The 27,586-nt window shown below is 43.4% G+C and overlaps 1 protein-coding gene across 1 annotated transcript in view; it reads right to left on the reverse strand.

The window, feature by feature from the left end:
• The window catches only part of LOC140453497 (uncharacterized), an 85,453-nt gene that overhangs the window by 13,596 nt on the left and 44,271 nt on the right, over window positions 1-27,586 (reverse strand). Inside the window, exons 4-5 of the mRNA XM_072548512.1 lie at window positions 6,191-6,336; window positions 2,657-2,814 (exon numbers count right to left, since the gene is read on the reverse strand). Coding sequence (XP_072404613.1) covers window positions 2,657-2,814; window positions 6,191-6,336 — 304 coding nt within the window. The remainder of the gene's footprint in view (window positions 1-2,656; window positions 2,815-6,190; window positions 6,337-27,586) is intronic.

A 27,586-nucleotide genomic window follows, 5' to 3' on the forward strand; every position in this document is an offset into this window, starting at 1 on the left:
GGGTTGATTGGTGTGGGTGTCCCGGAGATGTTCCCTAAAGCGTTCTGTGAGAAGTCATCAGTTTTCCCAACGTAGAGGAGACCGCATCGGGAGCAAGGAATACAATAAATGACATGTGTGGAAGTGCAGGTGAAACTTTGATGGATGTGGGAGCCTTCTTTGGGGCTTTGGATGGAGGTAAGCAAGGCACTAATGGAACCTTCCACATCCAAAGTTTCACCTGCACTTCCACAAATGTCATTTATTGTGTCCATTGGTCCTGATGCAGTCTTCACTACATTGGAAAAACTGGATGCCTTCTCACAGATCGCTTTAGGGAACATCTCTGGGACACCCACACCAATCAACCCCACCACTCCATGGCCAAATATTTCAACTCCCCCTCCCACTCTGCCGAGGACATGCAGATCCTGGGCCTCCCCCATCGCCACTCCCTCACCATCTGACGCCTGGAGGAAGAACGCCTCATCTTCCGCGTCAGGAACCTTCAACTCCAGGACATCAATGTGGACTTCACCAGTTTCCTCATTTCCCCTCCTCCCACCTTATCCTAGTTTCAACTTTCCAGCTCAGCACCGTCCTCATGACCTGTTCTACCTGTCAATCTTCCTTCCCACATATCCACTCCACCCTCCTCTCTGACCTATCACCTTTACCCTCACCTCCACCTACCTATTATATTCTCAGCTATCTTCTCCCCAGCGCCAACCCCGTCGCATTTATCTCTCCACCTGGGAGGCTCCCAGCCTCATTCCTGATGAAGGGCTCTGGCCTGAAACATCAATTTTCCTGCTCCTTGGATGCTGCCTGGCCTGTTGTGCCTCCCTAAAAAGGTAACCTTGTTATACAAACAACCCCACAAAGTTCAGAACTGCACTTATCCAATATGGCTTGAACATTCTGGGTTTTAGACACTTGGCTGACCAAGCTCAGTCAGAAGGGGAAACAGCTGATTACTTGAGTGGCTATCTGCCTGAGAAAACCACATTGCAAATCCCAAACTGACATCATTCCCTTTGCAATAGAAATGAAAAATGCCACAGTCAAGTATAGGATGGAAGATTTCCAAGGATTGCCTCTTATCTTAACCATTTTGAAGAAGTGCCTGTAATCTGGATAGAACAAGTGGAAACCTTTTTTACTTGCCAAAGAATTGAGAATCAGAGGATCCCAACTGATGATGATTGGCAAAAAAACCAAGGTTTACATGAGGAGCAATTATTAAACAAGTGGTTCAAATGTGTAATGTCCCATGTGGCGGCAGATTCAAGTGTGACTTTTCAAAGTGATTTAACAATTAGCAATGAGAGGAAAAATTACAGGACTGAATGGTGGTGGAGGCTTGTATTATCATTTGGGAGTTTGGTCTTAAATTAGAGCTAAAAGGGTTTTTTGGTTTTGTTCTGTGAAGAGAACTTGTATTCTGGGAAGAGATCAGAAAGTAATTTTGTGAATACAGAAATAAAAATCATTCTTTCTAAAAAGGCATGTGACTTAAGCCTAAATGATCAGAGAGTAACCTGGAAAGTTAATTGATGAAGTTGCATTTTTTTGACATGTAGAGAAACAGATGACCAGGAATAACTAGATGTTTGAAATGAGAAGCAAAGGTGTTCCAGCTGTGGAAAGTCTTCAGTCGGAAAGTTTTAGTAGTTTAAATAGACTGGGCTTTTCCTAATATTCAGTTGAGGAAGTCAGTGAATTAGCCAGTGTTTGTGTATCTCAGGGAGGGAGGGACAGTTACAGAGAACTCACATCTGGTGAATGTGCAGAGAGTCTGAAAGGAAACACTTGTGACCTTATCAGTTGAGTAACAAAGAGTTAAGATAGGAATGATACTTCCCTGGGATTAAAGGATGTTGTTGGGCAATTTTTTTGTCTTGTTACAGTTTATGGTGAGATTGTTGTTGTTATTCTTTTATTTTGTGTGATAAACAGATTGTCCGTTGATAAATATATTAGCAGCCTCATGTGAATATGTTCAGTGACTGACCACCACAGTAAACAAATTGTAATAAAAACAATTTATGATCTATCAAGCCAGCTTTCACTCTGCAATCTGATTTGTCCAATACTCCCAATGGCTGATATCATAACAATAGGGAAAAAGAGATTGAGTGAGACTAACTGAGCAACTCATACCAAGAGCAATTCAAATTGGTTCTCTGTGCTTTTACCAATCTATGCTTCCATGAAGCTGTATCCATTGCTCATTGTGTAAAGCTATTTTTCCCTCCTGTAACTTCATTCTTTTGCCAGTCATTTAAATCTAATTCTTTACATATTGATAAGTTTCTATTTCCCCGGTCTGAAACCTTCATGATTTTAAGCGTCTCTATTAAATCTCCTCATCACCTTCTCTACAACCAAGAAGAATTCAAGCTTCTCAACAGACTCCAATAGACATGTCTCCCCAGCATATGAAATTAGATTACCATCCCATTGGCTCAACCTTCATTGATGAATTGATTCATTCATTGTTGTGTCAAGCTTATTCATACTGAGAGCAATGTGCAACTTTCGACAAAGTCCACACAATCTAAAAAAAGAACAGCCTCACAAAATATTTATTTTCATTTTAACTCCAGAAGATTGGCTCCAGACTAAAACATCATACTGTCACAAAATGTCAGGAACTAAAAGGCTCATGACTTACCTTCCAAAGAAATTCTGGGTTTTTCCACACTTTCCACATGTCTGAGCATGCAACTGTTAAAAAATTTGATTTCATTTAGGAATTTTGATTCTTCCATCTTGGCTTTTTTTGCCCCTTTCAGTGCCTTTGTAATCATTACCATATTCCAGGGGTTCTGACTGGAAGAAAATTGTAGTCTTAAGTTATGCTTTCATGAGTGCAAGTAATATTCAAGTCAACATCAAAACCGTGCTTTACAGTTAGTAGAATTACCACGAAAGGAGGGTGGGAAATAAAGAGGTAAAAACCTGAAGAATAAACTGATAAACCTCAATATTAAGCTGATGGTGCATACAGGCTGGAGGCTGTTTAAAATGGTGCAGGATCTCATCAAACTTCACCAGTGAAGCCTACAGCTGAATCAGTCTTGGGTAAATGCCCCCCTTCTTATTCTTGCCAGGTCCTCTGCTGGCGGTTCCTTCAGTGCCTGTAATTAGGGTGGTGATAGTGCCAGCCAGGGGAGGAGACTGAGTTCTGGCAGGTTTCCCTCTGACCTATGATACCAGCACTCCAGATACAGTTGGGACTTGACGTACTTGGAAATGGTAGTCCAGAGGTTACATTATTGGCTGAGTAAAACAGAACAGAACAGAAATGAGAGAATTTAAATTTCAGGGGAAAGTAAAGTTGATGTGATATTGCTTCCAATTGCGTTTTTACCTCATGCAAAATTGCTTGTGTTATCTCCCATAACATAGTATGTCATCGTACTGAAGAATCTAACAAACATTTATTACGGCTAACTACTGTATACAATTACTTCCACAGTGATAGAAGTGTCTGGACAAAGAGCATTATACTTCAAGTAACCCAAGGAAAAGTGGAGTCTGAGATCTTAATACTCAAGAAACAACAGCCACACAAAATGTCTATTTGATTGTGAACTCTGCAGGTAACATGCTCTAATAGTGATGTCATGAGCACGTCTTTTAAAGATATACTGACAAAGTGTGTCCATTAAAGGTACATTGATGCATTGACTATGCGATATAAAACAACAAAAGTGACTATCAGAGAAAGGTACTAACACTATTTACTGTTGTAGAAACTCAACTAGTTCACTAATGTCCTCTCAGGAATGAAGACCTTACCTGTTAGAACATAGAACATAGAAGAATACAGCGCAGTACAGGCCCTTTGGCCCTCGATGTTGCGCCGATCCAAGCCCACCTAACCTACACTAGCCCACTATCCTCCATATGCCTATCCAATGCCCGTTTAAATGCCCATAAAGAGGGAGAGTCTACCACTGCTACTGGCAGGGCATTCCATGAACTCACGACTCGCTGAGTAAAGAATCTACCCCTAACATCTGTCCTATACCTACCACCCCTTAATTTAAAGCTGTGTCCCCTAGTAACAGCTGACTCCATACGCGGAAAAAGGTTCTCACGGTCAACCCTATCTAAACCCCTAATCATCTTGTACACCTCTATCAAATCTCCCCTAAACCTTCTTTTCTCTAATGAAAACAACCCCAAGTGCCTCAGCCTTTCCTCATAGGATCTTCCTACCATACCAGGCAACATCCTGGTAAACCTCCTCTGCACCCGTTCCAGTGCCTCCACATCCTTCCTATAGTATGGCTACCAAAACTGCACACAATACTCCAGATGCGGCCGCACCAGAGTTTTATACAACTGCAACATGACCTCAGAACTCCGGAACTCAATTCCTCTACCAATAAAAGCCAGGAATGTGTGTCATGTTCTAGTATGTGTGTCAATCCAGTACCAAGCCAGTGCAATCAAAGTAACCTAGACAGTCACTCTGTTAAATAAACTGCTTAACACTGTCAGCCCGTGCTCCCTCTAAAGATTTCTGTTTAATATAGCCTAATTGAAATGGAATTGCTATTGTATCTCTAGGTTTTATTTAACACAGCTACAACATATTTTGTAAAAGGCAGAAGTGGGTACTGCAAATGCTGGAGATTAGAGTCAAGATCAGTGTGGTGCTGGAAATGCACAGCAGGTCAGGCAGCATCCGAGGAGCAGGAAAAATTGACATTTCGGGCACTCCAGCGCCATCCATTTTCAGGGCTAGTTGATTTGGCAGGTGAGTTGTTACACACTCCTTAGTGGATTCAGACTTCCATGGCCACCGTCCTACTGTCTATATTTTGTTAAAACACCAGTAAGCAGCATTAACAGTCCTGTGGATAAGTTTCTGCTTCAAGAGGCTGGCAATGATAACTGTTGCAGTATCTGACCTTTAGTCAAGTGATGGCAGATTAATTCCTTATGTTCCTTTGCAACTACCTGGTCAACCTTACTCTGCTATCTAGCATGGTGAGCAAGCTACTGTGTTGTGACCTTGAGCCTCTTGCTTCCTGGATCATTCTGTTTTTGAGTTACTACTTTCAGAAACCTGCAATCTGCCACCTATCACAGCCCAAGAAGAAAAGACAACAACAGCACAGCACTCATGACAAAGCCCTGCCATTTAATCTGACACCCTCAGCCACCTGCTCAGATACTGGCAATGCATGTACCTAAGAGATAACGACAGAGTCAGGAACAGTAAATGATATGTCATGCGTTCACATATTTGTTTAGTTGAGAGAGATGCAGATAAATGTTGCTACAGAGGAGTCAGGATGAGGCAGTTGGTGGGGTCAGAAATGCTGGGTTCATTAGCTAGCCTTTCAAGCAGCCTCTGGCAAAGAAGCATGGAAGAGTCTAGCTCAAACTTAGCAAAGAGCTTCCACTCTCTGCAGCTTCTGCTCCATCCACCCAGTGACCCTGCAGACCCCTGAAGTCACAATCTGCATGAGGACAGTTACTTATTGCTGCATGAGGGTGTGACAATATTCAGATAACAGTAAAAGTTCACAGAATACCTCTCAAAATACGTTGCACCACATTGAAGCACATTGCAATGGTTTTGTTTTCACCTGCAATTCGGGTGGCTGTTAAACAAAGCTTGGATGGGACAAACCTTCCGCTGACTAAATTTAAGCCTAGATGGGCTTTATGACTTCAAGATTGCATCAACATCTCTTGCTACATAGGGGACACAGTTCATGCACCCTCATCCTCAAAGAATGTCACTCAGCCTGTGCAGACAACAATGGCAGCACAGGCACATGAACAGTACAGCAAGCCCTCCAACTAACCATTGAAAATAAATTTATCCCCTGTGACTGTTAAGGTAGAATGACACCAATATGATGTATTAATCCAAAAAGGTGTTTGCTGTACACTGACATAAACCAAAATGTAATCTCAGCCTGACACCCAGATCAGAATGCCACCTCAGGAAATAAATTTGCACACGGTTTCAACTTAAAACTAACCATACTAAAACTGCTGTGAAGTTTAGAAATTACCCACAGTTTGACTTATTGCAGAGTAATTGCCTTTATGTGCTACTTTTCTTCCACCACTATTTCAATCAGTAAAGTGATCTAGTCAAGAATGAAACCTTTTTTTCAAATAATGTCTACATTGATTTTCGCACCCATATATTATATTAATACCATCGCCTACTTACAACGTGAAGTTATCAGATGAATAAGCAACATTTTTTGACCTTGCTGGCTGCAAAAATGTATCTATGTGACTCATTGTGCAGCGGCAGTGCTGATTCTCACCCTGATCATTGTCAAATATTATGTGCTTGTAATTTTCTTCAAACACCTGCATTTGAAAGATAATAAAAACAAAAATTAGAAATTCTGGATCTCAACACTTCAGATGATTCACTGATTAAAGCACCAAATATATATTGGTCAAGTGGTAACCGATTTCATAAAATTGTCCATGCAAGGCCAGCACTTCAAGACAACCTGCACAGAGACTTTCATAGGCAGAAAGGGCAGTTCACAAGTTACTACTGTTGGAATGTTATAAGCAGTTTAATTGACTCAAAATAGTTTGATTATTATTGAAGTGGGATCGCTTTATAAATGATTTCGATTTCTTATCATTTTGAGTTTCACCTAACCCTGATTTTCAAGTGAAAAGACTCTTTGTTAAGATGTCAGGTAGATAGTTCTCACCCATGTTGTGTATTCCTGCACCACAAGCACCACACAGGTCTGATGTCAATCCCCAGTTTGTGCCCCATTAGCTGATTTCAACCAGAAGTGTGAAATGTGACAACATTTAGCACAGGAATTTCTGGCTGGTGAGGTTTCCTGTCCAACCAGTCAGTGGGGAAAGCACTTCTCCACCACTTTCGTAGAGTTGAGTCAAGTCGAGTAAACTTTATTTGACATTCCTTTCGTATACAACTGATACGGTAAAAATATGAGACAGCGTTCGTCCGGGACCAAACCACACGATCATACGAAGGGCAGCATAAAGTGCACAAGAAGTGAAAAACACGCAACTTACAGTGTAATAAAAGAATGATAAATAATAGACATTGTTCTAGCAAACAATTCGAAGTTGTGCAAAGAATTTCAGATGGGTAAGAGTCCGATAATACAGCGTTAAGGAGTCTGATGCCTTGGGGGAGGAAACTGTTGCACAGTCTGACTGTGAGAGACCGAATGCTCCAGTATCTTCTGCCAGATGGCAGGAGGGAGAAGAGTTTGAGTAAGGGGTATGTGGGGTCTTCCACAATGCTCTTAGCCTTTCGGATGCAGTGTAAAGGTCTGTAATGAGGGGAGAGACACCCCGATGATCTTCTCAGCTGTTCTCACTACCTGTTGTAGTGTTTTACAATCTGAGACGGTGCACTTCCCGAACCAGGCAGTGATGGAGAAGCTCAGGGTACTCTTAATGACCCTTCTGTACAATGTGGTGAGGATGGTGGGGGGTCGGAGGTGGGCTTTCCTTAATCTACGCAGAAAGTAGAGATGCTGCTGGGTTTTGTTGGCTATGGAGCTAGTGTTGAGGGACTAGGTGAGATTCTCCACCAGGTGGATGCCAAGAAAATTGGTGGATGAGGAGTGGTAATTAGCTCAAGGTAGGTATTCCACCCCTCACTCAAACAGATGTTCCAGATCACAGAACTGCTAGCTGCACTGTAGTGCAGCAGCAATCAGGATTAGAAATACATGGAATCCCTAGATTCTAAATTCCAGAATCCAGGACCAGCTAAGTGTAGTGGACTCTCACAGTTGATGAGGGAAGGGGAAACAACTGAGGGTGAGAGAGATGATTCCCAATAGAGAAGCCAGACAGGAAGACAGCACTCCAAGAGGGAGCCCTTATGGCATGGGAATATGGAAGGAAGTTCCCCAAAAAGGAAAGGGAACTTTTGAGATAGGTAAGCCCTCTCCTGTAATCACACTTGAGGCCCAAGCAGAGTCAGTCACCTCAACTCCAGGGCATCTTTGCAGGAGTTCGTCAGGTTAGTGTTTTGGGCTTAATAATCTTCAGCACTTCATCAGTATCCTTGCATCCATTATAAGATCAGAACTGGGGACATTGCCAATGACTGGACAATGTTCAGCACCATTTGTGACTCCTCAGATACTAAAGCAGTCCACGTTCAAATGCAACCAGATCTGCAGAACATCCAGGCTTGAGCTGACAAGTGGCAAGTAACATTTACATCACACAAATGCCAGGCAATGACTGCTTCCAATTAGGGACAATCTAACCACCACCCCCTGACATTCAATGATGTTACCATTGGGGTGGCATGGTGGCTCAGTGGTTAGCACTGCTGCCTCACAGTGTCAGGGACCTGGGTTTGATTCCAGACTCGGGCGACTGTCTGTGTGGAGTTTGCATGTTCTCCCCGTGTCTGTGTGGGTTTCCTCAGAGTGCTCTGGTTTCCTCCGAGTGCTCTGGTTTCCTCCCACAATCCAAAGATGTGCAGGTCAGGTGAATTGGCGATGCTAAATTGCCCATAGTATTAGGTGCATTACTCAGGGGTAAATATAGGATAGGAGAATGGGTCTGGGTGGGTTACTCTTTAGAGGGTCAGCACTTGTTGGGCTGAAGGGCTTATTTCAATACTGTAGGGAATCTAATCTAATTACTGAATTTCAAAGCTATGAACATTCTGGGCTTTATCATTGACCAGAAACTCAACTGGATTCGCCACATAAACATATTGGCTAAAAATGCAGATCAGAGGCTTGGAATAATTAAGAAGCAAATGGAATTTTGCCCTTCATTGTTAAAGGGATTGAGTTTGAAAGCAGGGAGGTTATATTGCAGCTGTATAGGGTGCTGGTGAGGCCACACCTGGAGTATTGCGTGCAGATTTGTTCTCCTTACTTGAGAAAGAATATACTGGCACTGGAGGAAGTTCACCAGGTTGATTCCAGTGTTAAGGGGGTTGGCTTATGAGGAGAGACTGAGTAGACTGGGATTATATTCAATAGAATTCAGAAGAAAAGGGGGGATCTTATCGAAACATATAAAATTATGAAGGGAATAGATAGGAGAGAATTAGAGAGGATGTTTCCACTGGCAGATGAAACTAGGACAAGAGGGCATAGCCTCAAAATTAGGGGGGAGCAGATTTAGGACGAAATTGAGAAGGAACTTCTTCACCCAGAGGGTTGTGAATCTATGGAATTCAGTGCCCAGTGAAGTCGTTGATGCTTCCTCTGTAAGTGTTTTTAAAGCCAAGATAAATAATTTTTGAACAATAAAGGAATTAAGGGATACGGTGAGAGGGTGGGTAAGTGGAGCTGAGGCCACAAAAAGATCAGCCGTGATCTTACAGAATGGTGGAGCAGGCTCGAAGGGCCAAATGGCCTACTCCTGCTCCTAGTTCTTATGTTCTTATACTGCGGCAAGTAACTCACCTGCTCACTCCCCAAAGCCTGTTCAGCATCTACAAGGTAAAACTCAGGAGTGTGATGGTATACACTCTATTTGTCTGGACATGTGCAGCTCCAACAACATCAAGAACCTTGACACCATCCAGGAGAAAGCAGCCTGCATGACTGGTACCACATCCACCAGCATTCATTCCCTCCACTACTAACAATCAGTAGCAACATAGTGTACTATTTACAAGATGCACTGCAGAAATTCACCAAAGATCCATAAACAGCACCTTCCAAACCCACAACCACTTTCGAGAAGCATAAAGGCAGCAAATACATGGAAACACCACCACTTACATATTCCCCTCCAAGTCACTCAGCATCCTGACTTGGAAATATATCATCATTGCTTCACCGTCGTTGGGTCAAAATCTTGAAATTCACTCCCTAAGGGCATCGTGGGAATTATCTACAGCACATGGACTGCAGCAGTTCACTTTTAAACGGCAACTGGGCAAAGAAAATAATCACTGACCAGCCAGTGATGCTCACATCCCACAAGTAAACGAAAAAGAAAGCAGCGGCAAACATTTAAGGAGACAATCCATGACTCTCAGCAAAAATATATCCCAGTCAGACGGAAGGATTCCAAGAGAGGGATAAACCATCCATGGTTAACCAGAAAAGTTAAGCAGAATGTTGATGGAACTAGACAGGAGCTTGCAGGGATTGGTTTGAATAATTTGTTTGTAGGCAAAGGGACCGCTGGCAAGTGAGAGGCTTTTAAAAGTGAGATAGCTTGGGAGATTCAAGATGGCAATGATCCAGTCTAAGGCAAGTCTGAGTCTGTAGTGCTCTGCCTAACACTCAGGCAAAGTGGGGTACCCGCTTTCACCTCACCCTTTAAATCATTTTAAGATAGCTTTTGCCCAGCGTAGTCAGTCATTTTACATCAAACTTGGACAGTTTGGTATTGTTGTTAATATGATTAAGGGCAAAAACTCACGCAGCGCACAACAGGCAGGGACCCATCCCCCACCCCCTCCCGCAGCAGCAGAGTCGTCCGCGGCTGCCTTGGGGGATTTACCTGCAGAGGCGGGCCTGCTCTCCGGGATCACCAAACTTCAAGAGAAGATTGACACCTTTATTGAGGAGTCCCAGTCCAGGTGGGAGTCAATCTCGGTCATGCTTCTGCAGCATGAGAAATCAAAAAGCTTGAGCAGCAAGTCGGAGGGAGGGAGCAACGGCTGCCAAGTCATCCATGGACCTGGTCCAGGCTCTCGAGCAGCGAATCCGGACTCTGGAGGAGCCCATCAACAACCTCAATAATCAGGGCTGTCAGAAAAATATTCAGTTGCTGGGCCTTCCCGAACAGGAAGAAGAAGGCCAGCTTGTGGACTTTCTGGAGTGATGGCTCCCATAATTATTGAAGTTGGAGTTAGGACCGGGCCAAGTCCTGGGGAAGGATCCCCAGGCTATGATGCACAAGAGTTCCAGAATAATGTTATTTCAGGACTTCTCTCCAGCCATGGTCCACAAGAGGAGGGCATTCGATGAGGCGAAGAAGCGTCTGAGAGACCTAAATATTCAAAACTCCATACGTTATCCGGCAACACTGCACTTCAGCCATGGAGGATCCATTTACAACTTTGGGTCGCCAGAAAAAGAAAAAGAATTCTTGGACTTTCTTAAATCAACTATGGGGCTCGAACCGTATGGATAATGACTTTATTTTCCCCCCCTTTGTTTACCCCTTTTTTCTCTTTTTTTTCATTGGTCTTCCACTCATCTTTCCCTGGGGTGGTGATGGGGTGGTGGGGGGGGGGGGGGGCTTGTTCTTTACTCTTCCTTTGGCTTCCTTTTTATAGTTTGTGCAGATTACTCAATTTGTGGGCAATGGGGGTTTGTTTTGTCTTGCCCTTTACTTAAGAGCGGGGTTTTCCTCTTTCCTTATTTTACTTAGTTGCCTAATACTTGCTGGGATTGTAATTTTATATATTTCTATTTTGTATTGTGTTTGCTAAATGCACCTATGTGTTGGTGTGGGGGGGTGGGGGGGGGGGGGGTGGGGGGGGGGTGGGGTACTCACTTTTAACTCTGGTTTCATAAAATATTTGAATTTGTCCACTCCATTCTATAATGCCTGGGCCAAGGGCAGGGCCGAAGCTAGGAGAGATTATGGTGAGGTTATCGATAGGTAGTTATGCCCCCTGGGAGCAAGGGGAAAAGTCTCCTCTCAAATATATTTTGTGTTTTTTTTTCACTTAGGAATAGCTTTTAATTGTGTGGGTTTAAATGTTTTAAAGAAATTTTGTATTTGTGAAATTCCTCCGGTCTTTATTCAAGGTTCTTTGAGTGGAGTTCTTTCTCCTGGGGGTTCTCGGGCTTGCCTGGACGATCGTGGCTAGCCATTCGCTGAGATAATGCACCTGGAATGTCAAGGGGAGTAATTCACCAATCAAAAGGAAAAAGATATTATCAAATCTCAAAAAAGAAAGGGTTGATGTAACTCTCTTACAGGAGGCACATCTAATTGACAAAGAACATTTAAAGCTACAACAGGGTGGATTTGTTCAGGCTTTTTTTCTCATCTTTCAGTTCAAAATGTAGGGGAGTAGCCATTCTTATTTAGAAGAATCTTCCTTTCCAAATGTTAAGCCAGATAAAAGATGAATCTGGACGGCATAATAAAATGGGTTTTATTATGACTTGATGTAAATCTATTTTGAGCATGTATCTAGTTATTTAATTATTTTGTTGTTTATTGCTAGTAATGTATGATATTCTATTTTATGTTTTGGTTGTTTGTAGGATAGATTAGTAGGTTTTTTTCTTCGTATTTATTTAATTTTATATTGATACTTATACTTATTTGTAATACTTTTGTAATTTTGTAAAAAATATTAAAGTTTTTCTTTTTTCAAAAATACCTATAAAAAATAGTGAGATAGCTCCAGTTCAAGTTTTATATGTGCCTGTGAGGGTGAAAGGAAAGGTTGGCAGAAATAGGAAACTTGAGATGAGATGAGATGTTGAGGTTTTGACCAGAAAAAAGGAGGTGTGGCTCAGATACAGGCAGCTGGGATCTCTGGAAATATACAGGGAATACAGGAGTTTACTGAAGAAGGAAATCAGTAGGGCTAAAAGAGAGTATGAGATAGCCTTGGCTGAGAAGATTAGGGTGAATCCAAAGAGGTTCTTTAAGTATATTAAAGGAAAAGAATAACTAGAGAGAGAATAGGGCCCCTTAAGGACCAAAGAAGACATGTATGTGTAGAACCTCAGGAGCTGGGTTAGGTCCTCAACGAATACTTCTCATCTGTGTTTACCATGGAGACAGACATGAAGACTTGGGATCTTTGGGAAGTTAGTGGTGGTACCTTGCGGACAGTCCATATCACAGTAATTGGATGTATTACAACATATGAATGTGGATAAATCTCCTGGTCCTGACCAGATATATCCAAGAACACTGCAAGAGGTTAGAGAAGAAATTGCAGGGGCTCTGACTGCTATTTTTGCATCATTGTTAGCCACAGGCGAGGTCCCTGAAGACTGGAGGGTAGCAAATGTTGTGCCATTATTCAAGAACGACTGCAAAGAAAAACCTCAGAATTATAGGCCAGTAAGCTTTATATCTGGATTGGGTAAGTTATTTGAGAGGATTCTGAGGGATAAGATATACACACTGTAGGGAATTCTATTCTATGATTCAAACAATTTGGCAAAAAGTCAGGTTTTGAACTACAAGGATGAGAATGACGGAGAGAGACAGAAAAACAGACAGACAGAGGCTGTAAAAGGAGTTCTGGAGCTCATGCTCACAACAGCTGGAAGCATGATGGCCAATGATTAAAACCAGACATGCAGTAGCTTATCCAAAATTGAGACTTGTTGGATCAGAAGCCCATATCTGGGATATAGGTAAAGCAGTGTTACTTCTGCAATCATATTTACTTATGCAAGGTAAATTAACTCACACCAGTGTATAATTGTTTCAGCCAAGAGCTGAGTCAACAAGAATGAAAACTATGTGAAGGAAATACATAATTGTTTTTGAATTAGCTAAAATGTGCATACAAGAATGAAATGTGCCTGCAAACAATGGTAGAGACAAATAGATAAGGTGCTGTGAGGGAAGGGGGTTAAGCTAGATATGCCTGTACAAACAGTAGTTAAAAGCATCCATTTCCCATTTCTGTAAAAACAAGAACAAACCACAATCAAGAAGTCATGAGGTCATAAGGTCATAACAAGGAAGGGAAACAGATGGTAGTGAAGGAGGATATACCTAACATTGGACTACAGCAGGATGTGGTCAAACGGCCCTGTAAGGCCAGAAATAAACATTTTGTCACAGACAAGGCCGGATAAAGCAAGAGATGAACAAGAGTAATGGGCGCCAGTCTTAGAGAAGTGGGAGATTTAAACAGGGGAGGAGCAATGGGAGGAGAGAATAGGAACGAATTATATAAATATTGTGTGCTCGTTAAACACGGTGTGTGTGTGTGTGACTATTTTGTAAATTGACACCACACCCCTCTTGCAAGAACATAATAAACAATACTACTGATTCAGATCTTGTCTGGAACTGAAATTATTGAAGTGCGTGAGCTTCGTTTCTCACAATTGGGGGCTTGTCCGGGATATGCCTCCATCGCCGGGGGGAGTGGCTGGTCCTGGACACTGGGAAGACGCGACCCGTTCCCAATTGAGGAGTGGTCGCATGTCCTGGTTTGGTCCGCTCCCTTGGGCGACTGGTACGAATCCCAAAAGAGAGACATCTGAATCAGACAGTGATGGCGGTCGATAGAAGATAAGGCAAAAAGGGGCCAGGCAACTCTGTGCACAGGCCAAGGTAAGAAAATTGACTTTTAAGTACTGTTTTGGTGGTTAGGATTGAGCTTTAGTAGTTAATAAGGGACTAACGAAGGAACTCAATATGGGCTGTGCTGTGGGTAAGGAAAAAGCCTCCGGGAAAACAAAAGAAAAAGGCAATGGAAATGGAGGCGGGATCCCTTACAACATACCTCCAGAAAGTCCGTTGGGCAGGATGTTGTGGAATTGGAAAAGTAATACTTGTACAGGGGAAAAAGATAGGGAAAAGGTGATTAAATATTGTTGCTTTGTATGGACTAAAGAATCCATTCTTCGTCCCGCCGTCTTCTGGCCAAGTATGGGTCAGATGAAGACTGGGTTTGTAAATATTTGAATTTATATGTCAATGAGAAACAGCCTTACAGTCAGGAGGCATCAGATTATGCTTCAAGTCGGAAGGGCTAGGAGCTGGAGGGCTACTGAGAGTACACTTTGTAACTAAATCATGGCCAGACATCCAGAAAAATTTCAGAAGATAGAGGGGTGGAGCAAGGAGTACCTAGAGGTGTTGTTGGAAGGTCAGAGAGTGTCTGTGGGATACAGTGTGTGTGAGAGAGAGAAAGAGCTGTACAGCTAATGGAAAGTTTAAACCTTTGTGATTTGGTTTGAATGCACATTTGTTGGTGATTGAATGTTTGTGCTTTATTCCTGGAATGGCGGGATTACCTTACACAGAAAGACTGAAGCGACTGGGCTTGTATACCTTTGAGTTTAGAAGATTGAGAGGGGATCTGATTGAGACATATAAGATTATGAAAGGATTGAACACTCTGGCAACAGGAAACATGTTTCCGCTGATGGGTGAGTGCCGAACCAGAAGACACAGCTTAAAAATATGGGGTAGACCATTTAGGACAGAGATGAGGAGAAACTTCTTCACACCGAGAGTGGTGGGTGTGTGGAATGCTCTGCCCCAGAGGGCAGTGGAGGCCCAGTCTCTGGATTCATTTAAGAAATAGTTGGATAGAGCTCTTAAAGATAGTGGAATCAAGGGTTATGGAGATAAGGCTGGAAGAGGATACTGATTAGGAATGATCAGCCATGATCATATTCAATGGCGGTGCAGGCTCGAAGGGCTGAATGGCCTCCTCCTGCACCTATTGTCTATTGTCTATTCCCTGGAGCTTGAGTTCCAGGACTGTTTTGAATCTGATCTTTATTATGGAAACTTAACATGATTTCTTTTAAGATTAAGGATTCTATAGTGATTATGAAATAAAATGTTAACTCCTGTTCTTCTTACAGGTCATGACTGCCTTACTATCAGTTTCTAACTAACCTCTTTTATCCTTACATAAAAGCGATTTATGGAGGACAGTTGAAGTTTCAGTTCAACATTAGATTGTAGTAAAAAAGATCCTGTGGTTAATATCTGTGACCTTGGATTTGGCCATTATTCATGCATTAGAAGTTTTCTTTTCTAACTTGAATCGACAAATCCTTTTAAGGCAGCTCCAATTATTTCACGACCTATAGCATTGTAATTGAGCAATGATTGGTCAGGACTACTTAAGAAAATTAATTTTGGATTTAAATTAAGGGACTAAAACTGAGTAATTATAGTGGATTTCAAAGTTGGGAACTGTATGCATTTTACATTTTAAATATTGAATACTGAATAAATGAATTTATAACATATAAATATATATTTACAAGTTAGGAACAGGCTCTAAAGTTAGACAAGCATAAATTGATGAATTGGTATTTGAAGTTATAGGGAGCAAGAAATATTGCAATATTTCTTTAAAAAAAAACAAATTTTCGAAGTCTAAACAAAACATTGGGTGATGAAGAACCGGCCATTAGGTGGCCCTAAAGCTGGTCAGTTGGTTAAATCGGGTCAGCGATTGATCTGGCAATGTAACATGAGAAGTAGAAACAAAAGGCAAAAATAATGATAGCCCACGGTTGATGAGATAATAAAGAAAAGGACAACACTAAAAGGAGAAAGAAACCGGAATGGTCGGGGAGATGTTCTGGGATCTGGTGGACAGGAGCAAGGATCGAAGTGGAAATCCTCATAGGCGGGATGTTGTTACTATGAAAGGACGGGTCACTTTAAGAGAGAGTGTCCAGATCTGAAAAAGGAAGCAAAGGCAGTACCGTTTATGAACCTTGATGAAAAATAGGGATGTCAGGAGTTCCTTCCCCCTTGATAAATTTAAAGGTGGGACTTTATAAAGAGGACGTCGTTTTCCTAGTCGATACAGGGGCAGCAAGGTCATCCTTAAAATTTAAGGCCAAGGCAGCGGGAACAAAAGAGTTAATTGGATTATGGTGACAATTTTGTGATGAGAGGCACAAAGAATCAGATTTGCGCTCATGACAAGATACTGCCACCAAATTGGGGATTGAATTAACTACAAATGGTGCTATGAAATCTGTTGAGGGTCTTAAAAATGAATGTGCTCGAGCAAAACAATTACAGAAACAGAATGAGAAGTCACAAGTGACTGGTAAACAAAGAACTGCACAACTACAGTTTTTAAAATGTTTTGATCATTTGTTGCATTTCCACCCTGAATTACAGATAATAATTTTTATATTTATATTTAACAATTAATATTTATAATAAATCAATTGTGTTAGCCTGAATCAATATTAATTGGCAGGATACCTTCACACGTTCTCAGTGACCTGTCATATTGAGTCATGGTTAATTTAAAACATGACTGCATTAATTCATTGTTAATTAAAGAATGGAAAGCTACATTACTGGCTGATGAGGTAACTAAAGCAGCCCTGAATCATAGGAAGCGGTGGTTTATTCCTTAATACCTACTGTCCCAGGTCCTCGGGAAGCTCCTATCTCTGGCCATTGCCAATGCCAGAAACTAAAGATTTGTTCTTAAAGAAGTATATACTGGGCTTGTCTTCCTCTTTGTCTTTCCTCAGGAAACAGGGTTTATTGGCACAGACTCCGCCCCACTGTTCATCCAATTCAACTGGGAGATTGGGGCTTAGTAAAATCATGGACAGAGACTAAATTGCAACCAGACTGGGAAGGGCCGTACCAGTCTCTTTTGACCACTAAAACAGCGATAAGAGTGAATGGCAGGGAAAGGCTGGACTCACTACACTCGGATCAAAGGGCCAGTGGAATCTCCAGTTGAGGAAGACGTCTGGACAGCTGAATCAATGGAAGAACCGCTGAAACTCAAGCTAAATAGACTTTGAGTAACAGATTATACAGTGGTGACGCGAGCGCGGGATTATTTCTATGGGATTGTATATTAAGTTTTTTGGTGCTTCAGCACGATTTTTAGAATGCTGGGGATGCTTAGGGTTATGATACAAGCTTTCTTAGTATTGGGATTTTGTCAAACATTATTTTCATATGTGTTATTAACGGTCCCTGAGTCTGATAATCAGCAAGTAATAGACATGATGCATGTAGCTTAGTAAATTGTGGGGATGTAGATAATCAGAGACAGTACCACAGCTCAGAGATACATCTTAAGTCCTTTGGGGATGGTCTCGGGAATGGTACTTGGTATAATCGTTTTGTCACAGTACACTGGGCCCCCTTCCGATCAGCCCTCGATTGTCCCGATAAAAAGTATAACCCAATATACCTAATGATAAAGAAAACCACATGGCACGAAGCAACTTTGGGGGGGGGGGGGGGGGGGGCGGGGTGGCATTTGTGATATACAATTAGAGAAACATTTGGGATAGGAATGAAAACAAACGGGAAGGATGTCTCGGGCTGTTGTTTTCGAATTAGTGTAGGACAGGGAAAATGGGCAGAACTACTGGATAATAAGGTACATCCTTTCACCCCTCCCGATGACCTTAAAGTAGTAAAAATTATAGAGGTGAAGGACTTGAAACAGACCATTGAAATAGAAACTGGATATGGGGATGCAAATGCCTGGGTTGAATGGGTAAAGTATACTGTAAAAAGTCTGAACAAGAGCAATTGCTATGCATGTGCTTCTGGTAGACTAGTGGTTCCCTTTCCGCTTGGGTGGAAGCGAGACAGGAAGGGTATGAAATGTATGATAGCCCTGTACCAGGATGGGACTGCGTGGAATGATAGGAACTGTACCTCCCTATCTCTAATGTTCCCTCCCTCGGAGAAGAAAGACTTAAAAGCACCCCACTACGTTTTCAGCCGCAGTCGGAAATCACACGTCGTGTGTGCGTAGACAAGGTACAAATCGGTCCAGAGACTTGGGGGAGCTGAAATTAGGTACAGAGATTAAGAATGTCACTGAAACAGATAAGGGAGGGAACTCACTAGCACTAAAGATTCCCCGAGCTAATCTGTGGTGGTACTGTGGAAGCAAAATATTGAGACCCACCCTACCTCTGGATTGGAGAAGGGCCAGAGGAAGTGATTGAGGCTGGTACGAAGGGTCTGTTTCCATGCTGTACATCTCTATGACTCTATGACATGTGCAATTGTACAATTGGCAATTCCATTTACCCTGGCATTTGAGAAGGAAAAGATAGTAGAGAAAAAGGGAAGGAGTAAGGGATCACTGTTAGACACCTCTTTCAATGGCAGGATTTATCTAGACTCTATAGGAGCTCCAAGAGGGGTACCAGATGAGTTCAAGGCTCATAACCAGATTGCAGCAGGCTTCGAGTCAGCTCTCTTCTGGTGGGTAACGATTAATAAAAATGTGGATTGGATAAATTACATTTTCTATAATCAACAGTGATTTATAAATTGTAAAAGAGATGCGGTTAAAGGAATATCAGAACAGCTTGATGCAACAAGTAGGATGGCATGGGAAAACAGAATGGCCCTTGATATGATTTTAGCAGAAAGAGGTGTGTGTGTGTTGTGTTAGGACGAAGCTGTTGTACCTTTATTCCTAATAACACTGCGCCTGATGGTTCAATTACTCGGGCCTTAAGGGGATTGACTACCTTAGCAGAGGAACTGGCTGAGAATTCAGGAGTAGACACATCTCTCACGGGATGGCTTGAATCATAGTTTGGGGCTGGTGGTCTCCATCCTTACTTCGCTGATAGTAGTAGCCATTCACTGTGTATCATACCCGGTATACGAGAGCTCACCCAAAGACTGATTGAGACGGCCTTAATGAAACAAATGCCCCTAAAGAGCAATCGGAGAGAAGGGCTCTACCTGTTAAACAAAGAAGGAATAAGTGACCTTGGGGAGATTTCCAAAATAAATGAAATTTTAGGTAAGATGCTCGTCAATTTGGAAGCAACGTGTAAGATAAATGCAGAAGGTAATAAATGATAATTAAAGAAAAAGGGGGAAATTGTGGGATATAGGTAAAGCAGTGTTACTTCTGCAATCATTTACTTTGCATAAGTAATTATGCTTTCACACCAGTGTATAATTGTTGCCAAGAGTTGAGTCAACAAGAATGAAAACTATGTGAAGGAAATACATAATTGTTTTTGAATTAGCTAAAATGTGCATGCAAAAATGAAATGTGCCCACAAACAATGGTAGATATTACAGACAAATAGATAAGGTGCTGTGAGGGAAGGGGGTTAAGCTAGATATGCCTGTACAAACAGTAGTTATAAGCATCCGTTTCCCATTTCTGTAAAAACAAGAACAAACCACAATCAAGAAGTCATGAGGTCATAAGGTCATAACAAATAAAGGAAACAGATGATAGTGAAGGAGGTTATACCTAACATTGGACTACAGCAGGATGTGGTCAAACGGCCTTGTAAGGCCAGAAATAAACATTTTGTCAAAGACAAGGCCGGATAAAGCAAGAGATGAACAAGAGTATTGGGCACCAGTCTTAGAGAAGTGGGAGATTTAAACAGGGGAGGAGCAATGGGAGGAGAGAATAGGAACGAATTATATAAATATTGTGTACTCGTTAAACACGGTGTGTGTGTGACTATTTTGTAAATGGACACCACATCCCTCTTGCAAGAGCGTAATAAACAATACTACTGATTCAGATCTTGTCTTGGACTGAAATTATTGAAGTGCATGAGCTTCGTTTCTCACACATACAAATCAGCAAGCACATCAATCATGGCTGAATGAGACTTAGTCCAAATTAAGATGCTGGCAATAAGAGTTTTAGATGATTGCAATTTTATTTATGGTGGAAAATAAGAGGATAGATGAGAAAACTATATGAATAGTTGAGGTACAATCTGAACAGAGGGCTTCAGTTGTAGAGGACTTGTGTGATCAGAATCATGCATTGTCAGAGATTTAAGTAATCAGTCATTAAAGACATGTGGGTATGACCCAAAACTCATCGGAGAGTCTAGTGCAAAGTGCAGGTGGTTCTCCTATAATGCCATAGTTGCATTCCAGCGAAACCTCGCTTAGTAGAAAATCACTTAATATAAATAACAGGCCCAGGGGAGAAGAAGGGTTGGGGCAGACTACCAAAAAAAATCACTCAAAAATCATCCAAAGTCTAATGCAAAGTTTAGCACAGTCTGAATGAAAGTTGAAATCATATTTATTAACGAAACAAAAGTAAATTTAACACAGTTCATTTACAAAATGTAAAAAGTTGTTCTCTGTACAGTATTTCTCACAGCAAGTTGCTCTACCTTCAGCTGACATCAATGGATGTGCAGAACAAAGCACACAAACTGATCCCCACTGGAATCACGCTACTGCCAATGGAGGTTAGCATTCTCCAAAATACCATTCCCTAATTCTTCAGTGATATTATTGTCAAACTGCGCTGCTAAAACACACATTATCCCAGAACTACCCATATGTCTTGATTGTACACTCTTGTTATTTTGATTCAAGTACTTGTTGAGTGGATGCTTGAGGTCAACTCTGAAAGTTTCAGTGAATACAACTTCATGTTCAAATTCTATTAGTACTGCTCCATAATGTCTAAGTATGAATTGCCAAATCCAATGGTCCCATGGATCAAACAATGTAACAATCCATGAGAAATCAGAGAGCTAATCGGGCCCTGGAGACATGAAAGGCTTCATCTTCTTGACTTATCTGAAGTGGACTGAAGCCAAAAGAAAAGCTCAAATTCCAATACCGCTGGAGGGCTCTTGTGGGAGGGAAGTGGCAGAACTAATGGCGTGCTTATTGCATTTGCTCCAGTGATAAATAGGGGCCCCTGGAGAACATAGGAATGTAGAAATGACTTAACCAAAAAAAAAATCCCGACACATCACCATACTGTAATGTGCACCCAGTCAGAATGAATAATATTTACCAGAAAGTCTCAAAGCTGAGTTTGAATCTTTCTCCTTGGGTGGAATTACTAATAGTTTGGCAGCACGGAAAATCTCATTTCCAAGAAAGAGTGAAGCTTACTCACCGAATTTGTTCTAAACCCGATCAAACTCCCGCATGGTTACTGCACTAAACACAACTTTGATTGATCAAGGTGAATAATAGAAGCTGGTTAAAAAGCCAAGCCCCACCCTCCAGGTTGCTATAGGACACGACAAAGAAAAATTGTTTAGATATTATTCGACTTAAATATAAATAAACAGGGAAGTCAATGACTCTCCCCCCCCCCCATGTAAGCTTTGGAGGGAAGCTGTACCGTGTGGCGGTCTGGGGAGCTCCTGGTTTTCTTGCTGCTGAGCCCCGCTTACACTCGGATCTCGTTTCTCAGGGTCAGCCACTCTCGGGTTCTCCTGAAAGACTTCATCTAGCCGCGACAGCGCCTCTGGAAAATGGTGAAACGCCTGTTCTTGTATTTCATGAACTTGCGAAGCTTCCGCCTCATTTTCCCGGACTGACCTGCTCTCTCTTTTTTCACATGGGAGAGTAGCGGATTGGTCAGCTGTGTCCTTGGGGCAGGGGAGAGGTGGGGTGGCTTCAGCTCCAGCAACAAGCCTCAGTTAAACTGGTCAACGCAATAAGCCCATCTCTATGACGTTTACCCAGCTATTACTGATTTTTTATATATATATATGTGTGGATATTTTAATCAACCAGTGTTCGCGTGTTTTGACACCTCTCTGGAGCAGAACCCGACTTGAACCTTACAGATATTCTGTACCTTAGAAGTTTAGAGGAGCCAGCTCGGTGGCTTTATTGTTATCTGGCCTTTTAAGGTGCATAGTGAAACAAACTCAGTATGACATGTACATAGACATGTACAGCATGAAAACAGACCCTTCGGTCCAACTCGTCCATGCCGACCAGATATCCCAACCTAATCTAGTCCCATTTGCCAGCAACCGGCCTATATCCTGCCAAACCCTTCCTATTCATATACCCATCCAGATGCTTTTTAAATGTTGCAATTGTACCAGCCTCCAGCAATTTTTCTGGCAGCTCATTCCATACACATAACCACCCTCTGTGTGAAAAAGTTGCCCCTTCAGTCTCTTTTATATCTTTCCCCTCTCACCTTAAAACTATGCCCTCTAGTTCTGGACTCCCCCTCCCCAGGGAAAATATCATGTCTATTTACCCTATCCATGCTCCTCATGATTTTATAAACCTCTATAAGGTCACCCCTCTGCCTCTCTTGCTCCAGAGAAGACAGCCCCAGCCTATTCAGCCTCTCCCTGTAGCTCAAATCCTCCAACCCTGGCAACATCCTTGTAAATCTTTTAGATTAGATTAGATTACTTTCTGAACCCTTTCAAGTTTCGCAACATCTTTCCGATTGGAAGGAGACCAGAATTGCATGCAATATTCCAACAGTGGCCTAACCAATGTCCTGTACAGCCGCAACATGATCTCCCAACTCCTGTACTCAATATTCTGACCAATAAAGGAAAGCATATACCAAACGCCTTCTTCACTATCCTATCTACCTGCAACTTTACTTTCAAGGAGCTATGAACCTGCATTCCAAGGTCTCTGTTCAGCAACACTCCCTAGGACCTTACCATTAAGTGTATAAGTCCTGCTAAGATTTGCTTTCCCAAAATGCAGCACTTCGCATTTATCTAAATTAAATTCCATCGGCCACTTCTCAGCCCATTGGCCCATCTGGTCCAGATCCTGTTGTAATCTGAGGCAACCTTCTTCACTGTCCACTACACCTCCAGTTTTGGTGTCATCTGCAAGCTTACTAACTATACCTCCTAATTCACATCCAAATAATTTCTTTAAATGTCGAAATGTAGTGGACCCAGCACCAAAACTTGTGGCACTCCACTGGTCACAGGCCTCCAGTCTGAGAAACAAGCCCCCACCACCACCCTCTGTCTTCTACCTTTGAGCCAGTTCTGTATCCAAATGGCTAGTTCTCCCTGTATTCCATGAGATATAACCTTGCTAACCAATCTCCCATGGGGAACCTTGTCGAATGCCTAACTGAAATCCATATACATCACGTCCACTGCTCTGCCCTCATCAATCCTCTTTGTTATTTCAAAAAATGCAATCAAGTTTGTGAGACATAATTTCCCATGCACAAAGCCATGTTGATTATCCCTAATCAGTCCTTGCCTTTTGAAATATGTGTAAATCCTGTCCCTCAAGATTCCCTCCAACAACTTGCCCACCACCAACGTCAAGTTCACTGGTCTATAGTTCCCTGGCTTGTCCTTACCACCTTTCTTAAAAATTACAACAACAAAAGAAGCATGAAAAAAGCAACAGATCAGGCAGCATTTCATAGAGTCAGAGAGATATACAGCATGGAAACAGACCCTTCGGTCCAACCCGTCCATGCCGACCAAATATCCCAACCCAATCTAGTCCCACCTGCCAGCACCCGGCCCATATCCCTCCAAACCCTTACCATTCATATACCCATGAGAGAGAATCAGTTAAAGTTTCTGGTCAGGAAAGTTTTGTAGTGATTGTAACAAGGTTGGTCAGGTGGACCTCATAGAATTTGAGTTACCCTGATTGAGACTGTCAGTCTGGCCTAATTAGGGAGCCCTGGCTGACAGATATAAACTGAGAACTGGGGTGGACCGAGAGCCGGAAGGTGCGTAGGGGTGGGCTACCTTAGATGGCCAGAAGGTGGGAGGGACGGGGGCTTGCTGGGTTGTATTGTATGCACTGCTTTTATGTAACTGGATTGGCTTTTTATGTACAAATGTCATTGTTGATGTCTTGTCATGCTTGAAACTGGGAGTTGAGGTTTGTTCTCATTTCCCTGTAAACTGGTTGAACGGTAGGGTTTGGGCCCTGGCTTTGCTGCACCTCGCCCTTGTAAAACTGCTGTCTCTTGTAGAGAGCTGTAAACGTTAACTATTGTAAACTGTTTTGTAATTGTTTAATAAAATATAAACAAAAAAACACAGGAGTAAAGACCAAACACCTGTCTATGTGCTGGGAGGTGAGCATTTGCTGTGTCTTAGAGTTTAGGAGAGGACAAAACCCCTGAGTTAACTGCACTTTCACAATGTACTGTGTTCCTGTGAGTGGGCCTCTTATTTGTGGATAAACCAGGCCTCTGTGGAGACTGAACACCTTTGATTAGATTACTTACAGTGTGGAAACAGGGCCTTTGGCCCAACAAGTCCACACTGACCCGCCGAAGCGCAACCCACCCAGACCCATTCCCCTACATTTATCCCTTCACCTAACACTATGGGACAATTTAGCATGGCCAATTCACCTAACCTGCACATTTTTGGACTGTGGGAGGAAACCCATGCAGACACGGGGAGAATGAGCAAACTCCACACAGTCAGTCGCCTGAGGCGGGAATTGAACCCAGGTCTCTGGTGCTGTGAGGCAGCAGTGCTAACCACTGTGCCACCATGCCAACCTGTCTGTGTGCTATGGGGTGTGTGTTTTCTGCTTTCAGGAATGGATTCTGCCTACCGGAGTGGACTCTTCCCGGGAATGGACTGTTTATGGTAATGAACTGTTTATGGTAATGGACTGTTTATGGTAATGGACTGTTTATGGTAATGGACTCAGTGTACCAGAAAAAACACTGTTTGTTGGTAATTGACTCTGTCCTGTTCCTTGTTGGGCTTATTACCCGTACTGCCTTGTGTGTCCCAGAGTCTGGCAGGTCTCATTATGAGCTTGGTGGCTCATAGGTGGTTCTGAAAGCTGTCACCCCGAGAACCAGAGGGTGGGTAGGCTGTCCTGTGCACCGGAAGGTGGGTAGGCTGCCCCGAAAGCTGGAAGTTGGTAGGCCACCCTGATGCCAGTTGCCCCAAGAGCCGGAAGGTGGATAGGCCGTTCTGGATGCTGTTGTACCAAGAAGAGGTAATCGGGGCAGAGTGTCCTAGAGGTGGATGGAAGGTGTGTCAGGGCAGCCGAGAGCCAGAAGGTGTGTAGGTGCAGACTGAGATCCTGAGGGCTTGTGGGTTGCCTTGAGCGCCATCATCCCAGGGACGGGGATGCGCTGTCCTAGAGGTGGCCAGAAGGTGTCAGGTGGGTAGGCCATCCTGATTACTGTCGGGTTGGGGGGGTGGGGTTGGGGAAACAGGATGGGTTGTCTTAGAGGTGGTCAGAAGGTATGTCAGGATGGACTGAGAGCCAGAAGGAACATGGGGTGGACTGAGAGCTGGAAGGGGTGTAGGATGGGCTGCCTTCGAGTGGCTGGAAGGTGAGAGGGACGGGTGGGTTTTCGGGGGCAGGGATCTGTATTCTATGCAGTGTTTTTAATCTAATTGCACTGTCTGATATGTATTTGTTCCTGTTTTGAGATGACTGAAAGTGGGATTTGAGATTTGTCCTCATTTCCCTGAAAGCTGGTTGAACAATAGGGTTTGGGCCTGGCTTTGCCACTCTCCCTTGTAAATTGCTGTTTCTCTGTATACAGCTGTTAAACAATGCAGTTTACAAAACAATTAACATTAATAATAAAAAAAATAAATTTTAAAGTGTCATAGGTTCTGCTCACTGAGGGAGCTGGATCTGTGTCCATTTTGTCAGGAAGGGGGCTGACTTTGAGCTGGCTGTCCACATCTGGTGTGTACTGATGCTGTTGGCTTCTGGGGGGGGTGGTATCCTACTTCCTAATTTGGCAGAACCATATAGCCAGTTTGTTTTTCCTTTAAGGAGAAACAAAAGACTTCAAAATAAACTCCTCCTTAATGCAAAGGCACCAACAAAAGAAAATCACTCTCCCTTTCTCTTTAAAGAGCAGAGTCCTTCACTCCTTGACACTGATCCATCTCCCTTAGGCAGTTTTATTTATATTCCACACTACTGCCTCACTGCAGTAGTGTTTATTTTTCCCAGCACCCACGTCGTGTGTGTGTGCGTGTGTGTGCGTGTGTGCGTGCGCAGGTGTGAGACATAGTGAGAGACGGAAAGTATACAAATCTTTATTCAATTTCCACCACCAGGAAGACAAGAAACACCCAAGTGGCCAGTGACAAGCACTGCCCTTCACATCAAAGGGCAATGCTGTGTGATCAAAACAGTGAAGGGGAGGGCAGGGATTAAATCAAAATAGAGTTGGACGGGGAAATACTGCACTCCATTCCCTGTGGTTCCCACCTCTCCCTGAACGACTCCAGGGTGTTGGTGGACACCGCGTGCTCCTTCTCAGAGACACCCGGGCTCTAACGTAACCCCGGAAGAGGGGCAGGCAGTCGGCCCTAACGACTCCCTCCACGGCCCGCTGCCTGGACCTGTTGATGGAGATCCTCAGACCTGCCCTCCCCACTCCGTGCCAGATGCCTGAAGATCAGGAGCGTCGGAGAAACAGAGAAGGTATTTTAGAAAATCAAAAAAAGGGAGTGCAAGTGCCCACACCCAATCTACACATGGTCCACGGACTCCACAGAACAAGCAGTTGGGCTTGGAGTCCGTGAACCATCACAATCTGCGGTGGCAGGGGACTGCCGCGTGCAACACCCTCCACCCCAGATCCCTGAGAGAAAGGGGAGGACCCCTGCGTAGAGAGCCCTCCGCCTGGTGGTAAATGGGCACAACAAGGCGTGTCCGGGCAGTGGGTGAGGGCGAAGAGGTGGACGGTGTGCAGCAGCTGTCTGCACAGGGTCCACCGTTTTACATCCTTAAAAGGGACAAAACTAAAATTCCAGCAGCAGCTCAGGTTGTGGGGCACAGGCTCCCGCGGGAAGTACGGGACCTTGGGGCCAATGTGAAATTCCGTCCGGGCCGGGGTAAGCGCGGACGGGATCCCACCGCACACCTGAGCATCCTCCAACTGGTGCACTACGTCGGGTCCGAGCACCGCCGTTTTAAGGCTTCGGATGGCGGTGGCCACGTACCAGATGTCTCCCGCTGCCCTGCTAGCTATGTCCTGCGGCAGCGTCCAGCCCAGGCCCCCGGCACCCAGCACGTCCCCGACCCTGGTCGCCCTCGCCGCCACGGCCCTCCCCTCCGACAGCCACTCGAACCCGCGAGTACGGAGGTGCGGATTCCTGAGCAACGGCTCCCTGACGACAGCCGCTACTCCAGCCGGAGGGTAGGCGCGACGCGATTCGACCATGTTCCAGACAGTGATCAGGTCCTGGTAAAAGACAGGCAG

The sequence above is a fragment of the Chiloscyllium punctatum genome, chromosome 1, assembly GCF_047496795.1.
Source record: "Chiloscyllium punctatum isolate Juve2018m chromosome 1, sChiPun1.3, whole genome shotgun sequence".
NCBI classification, from domain to species: domain Eukaryota; kingdom Metazoa; phylum Chordata; class Chondrichthyes; order Orectolobiformes; family Hemiscylliidae; genus Chiloscyllium; species Chiloscyllium punctatum.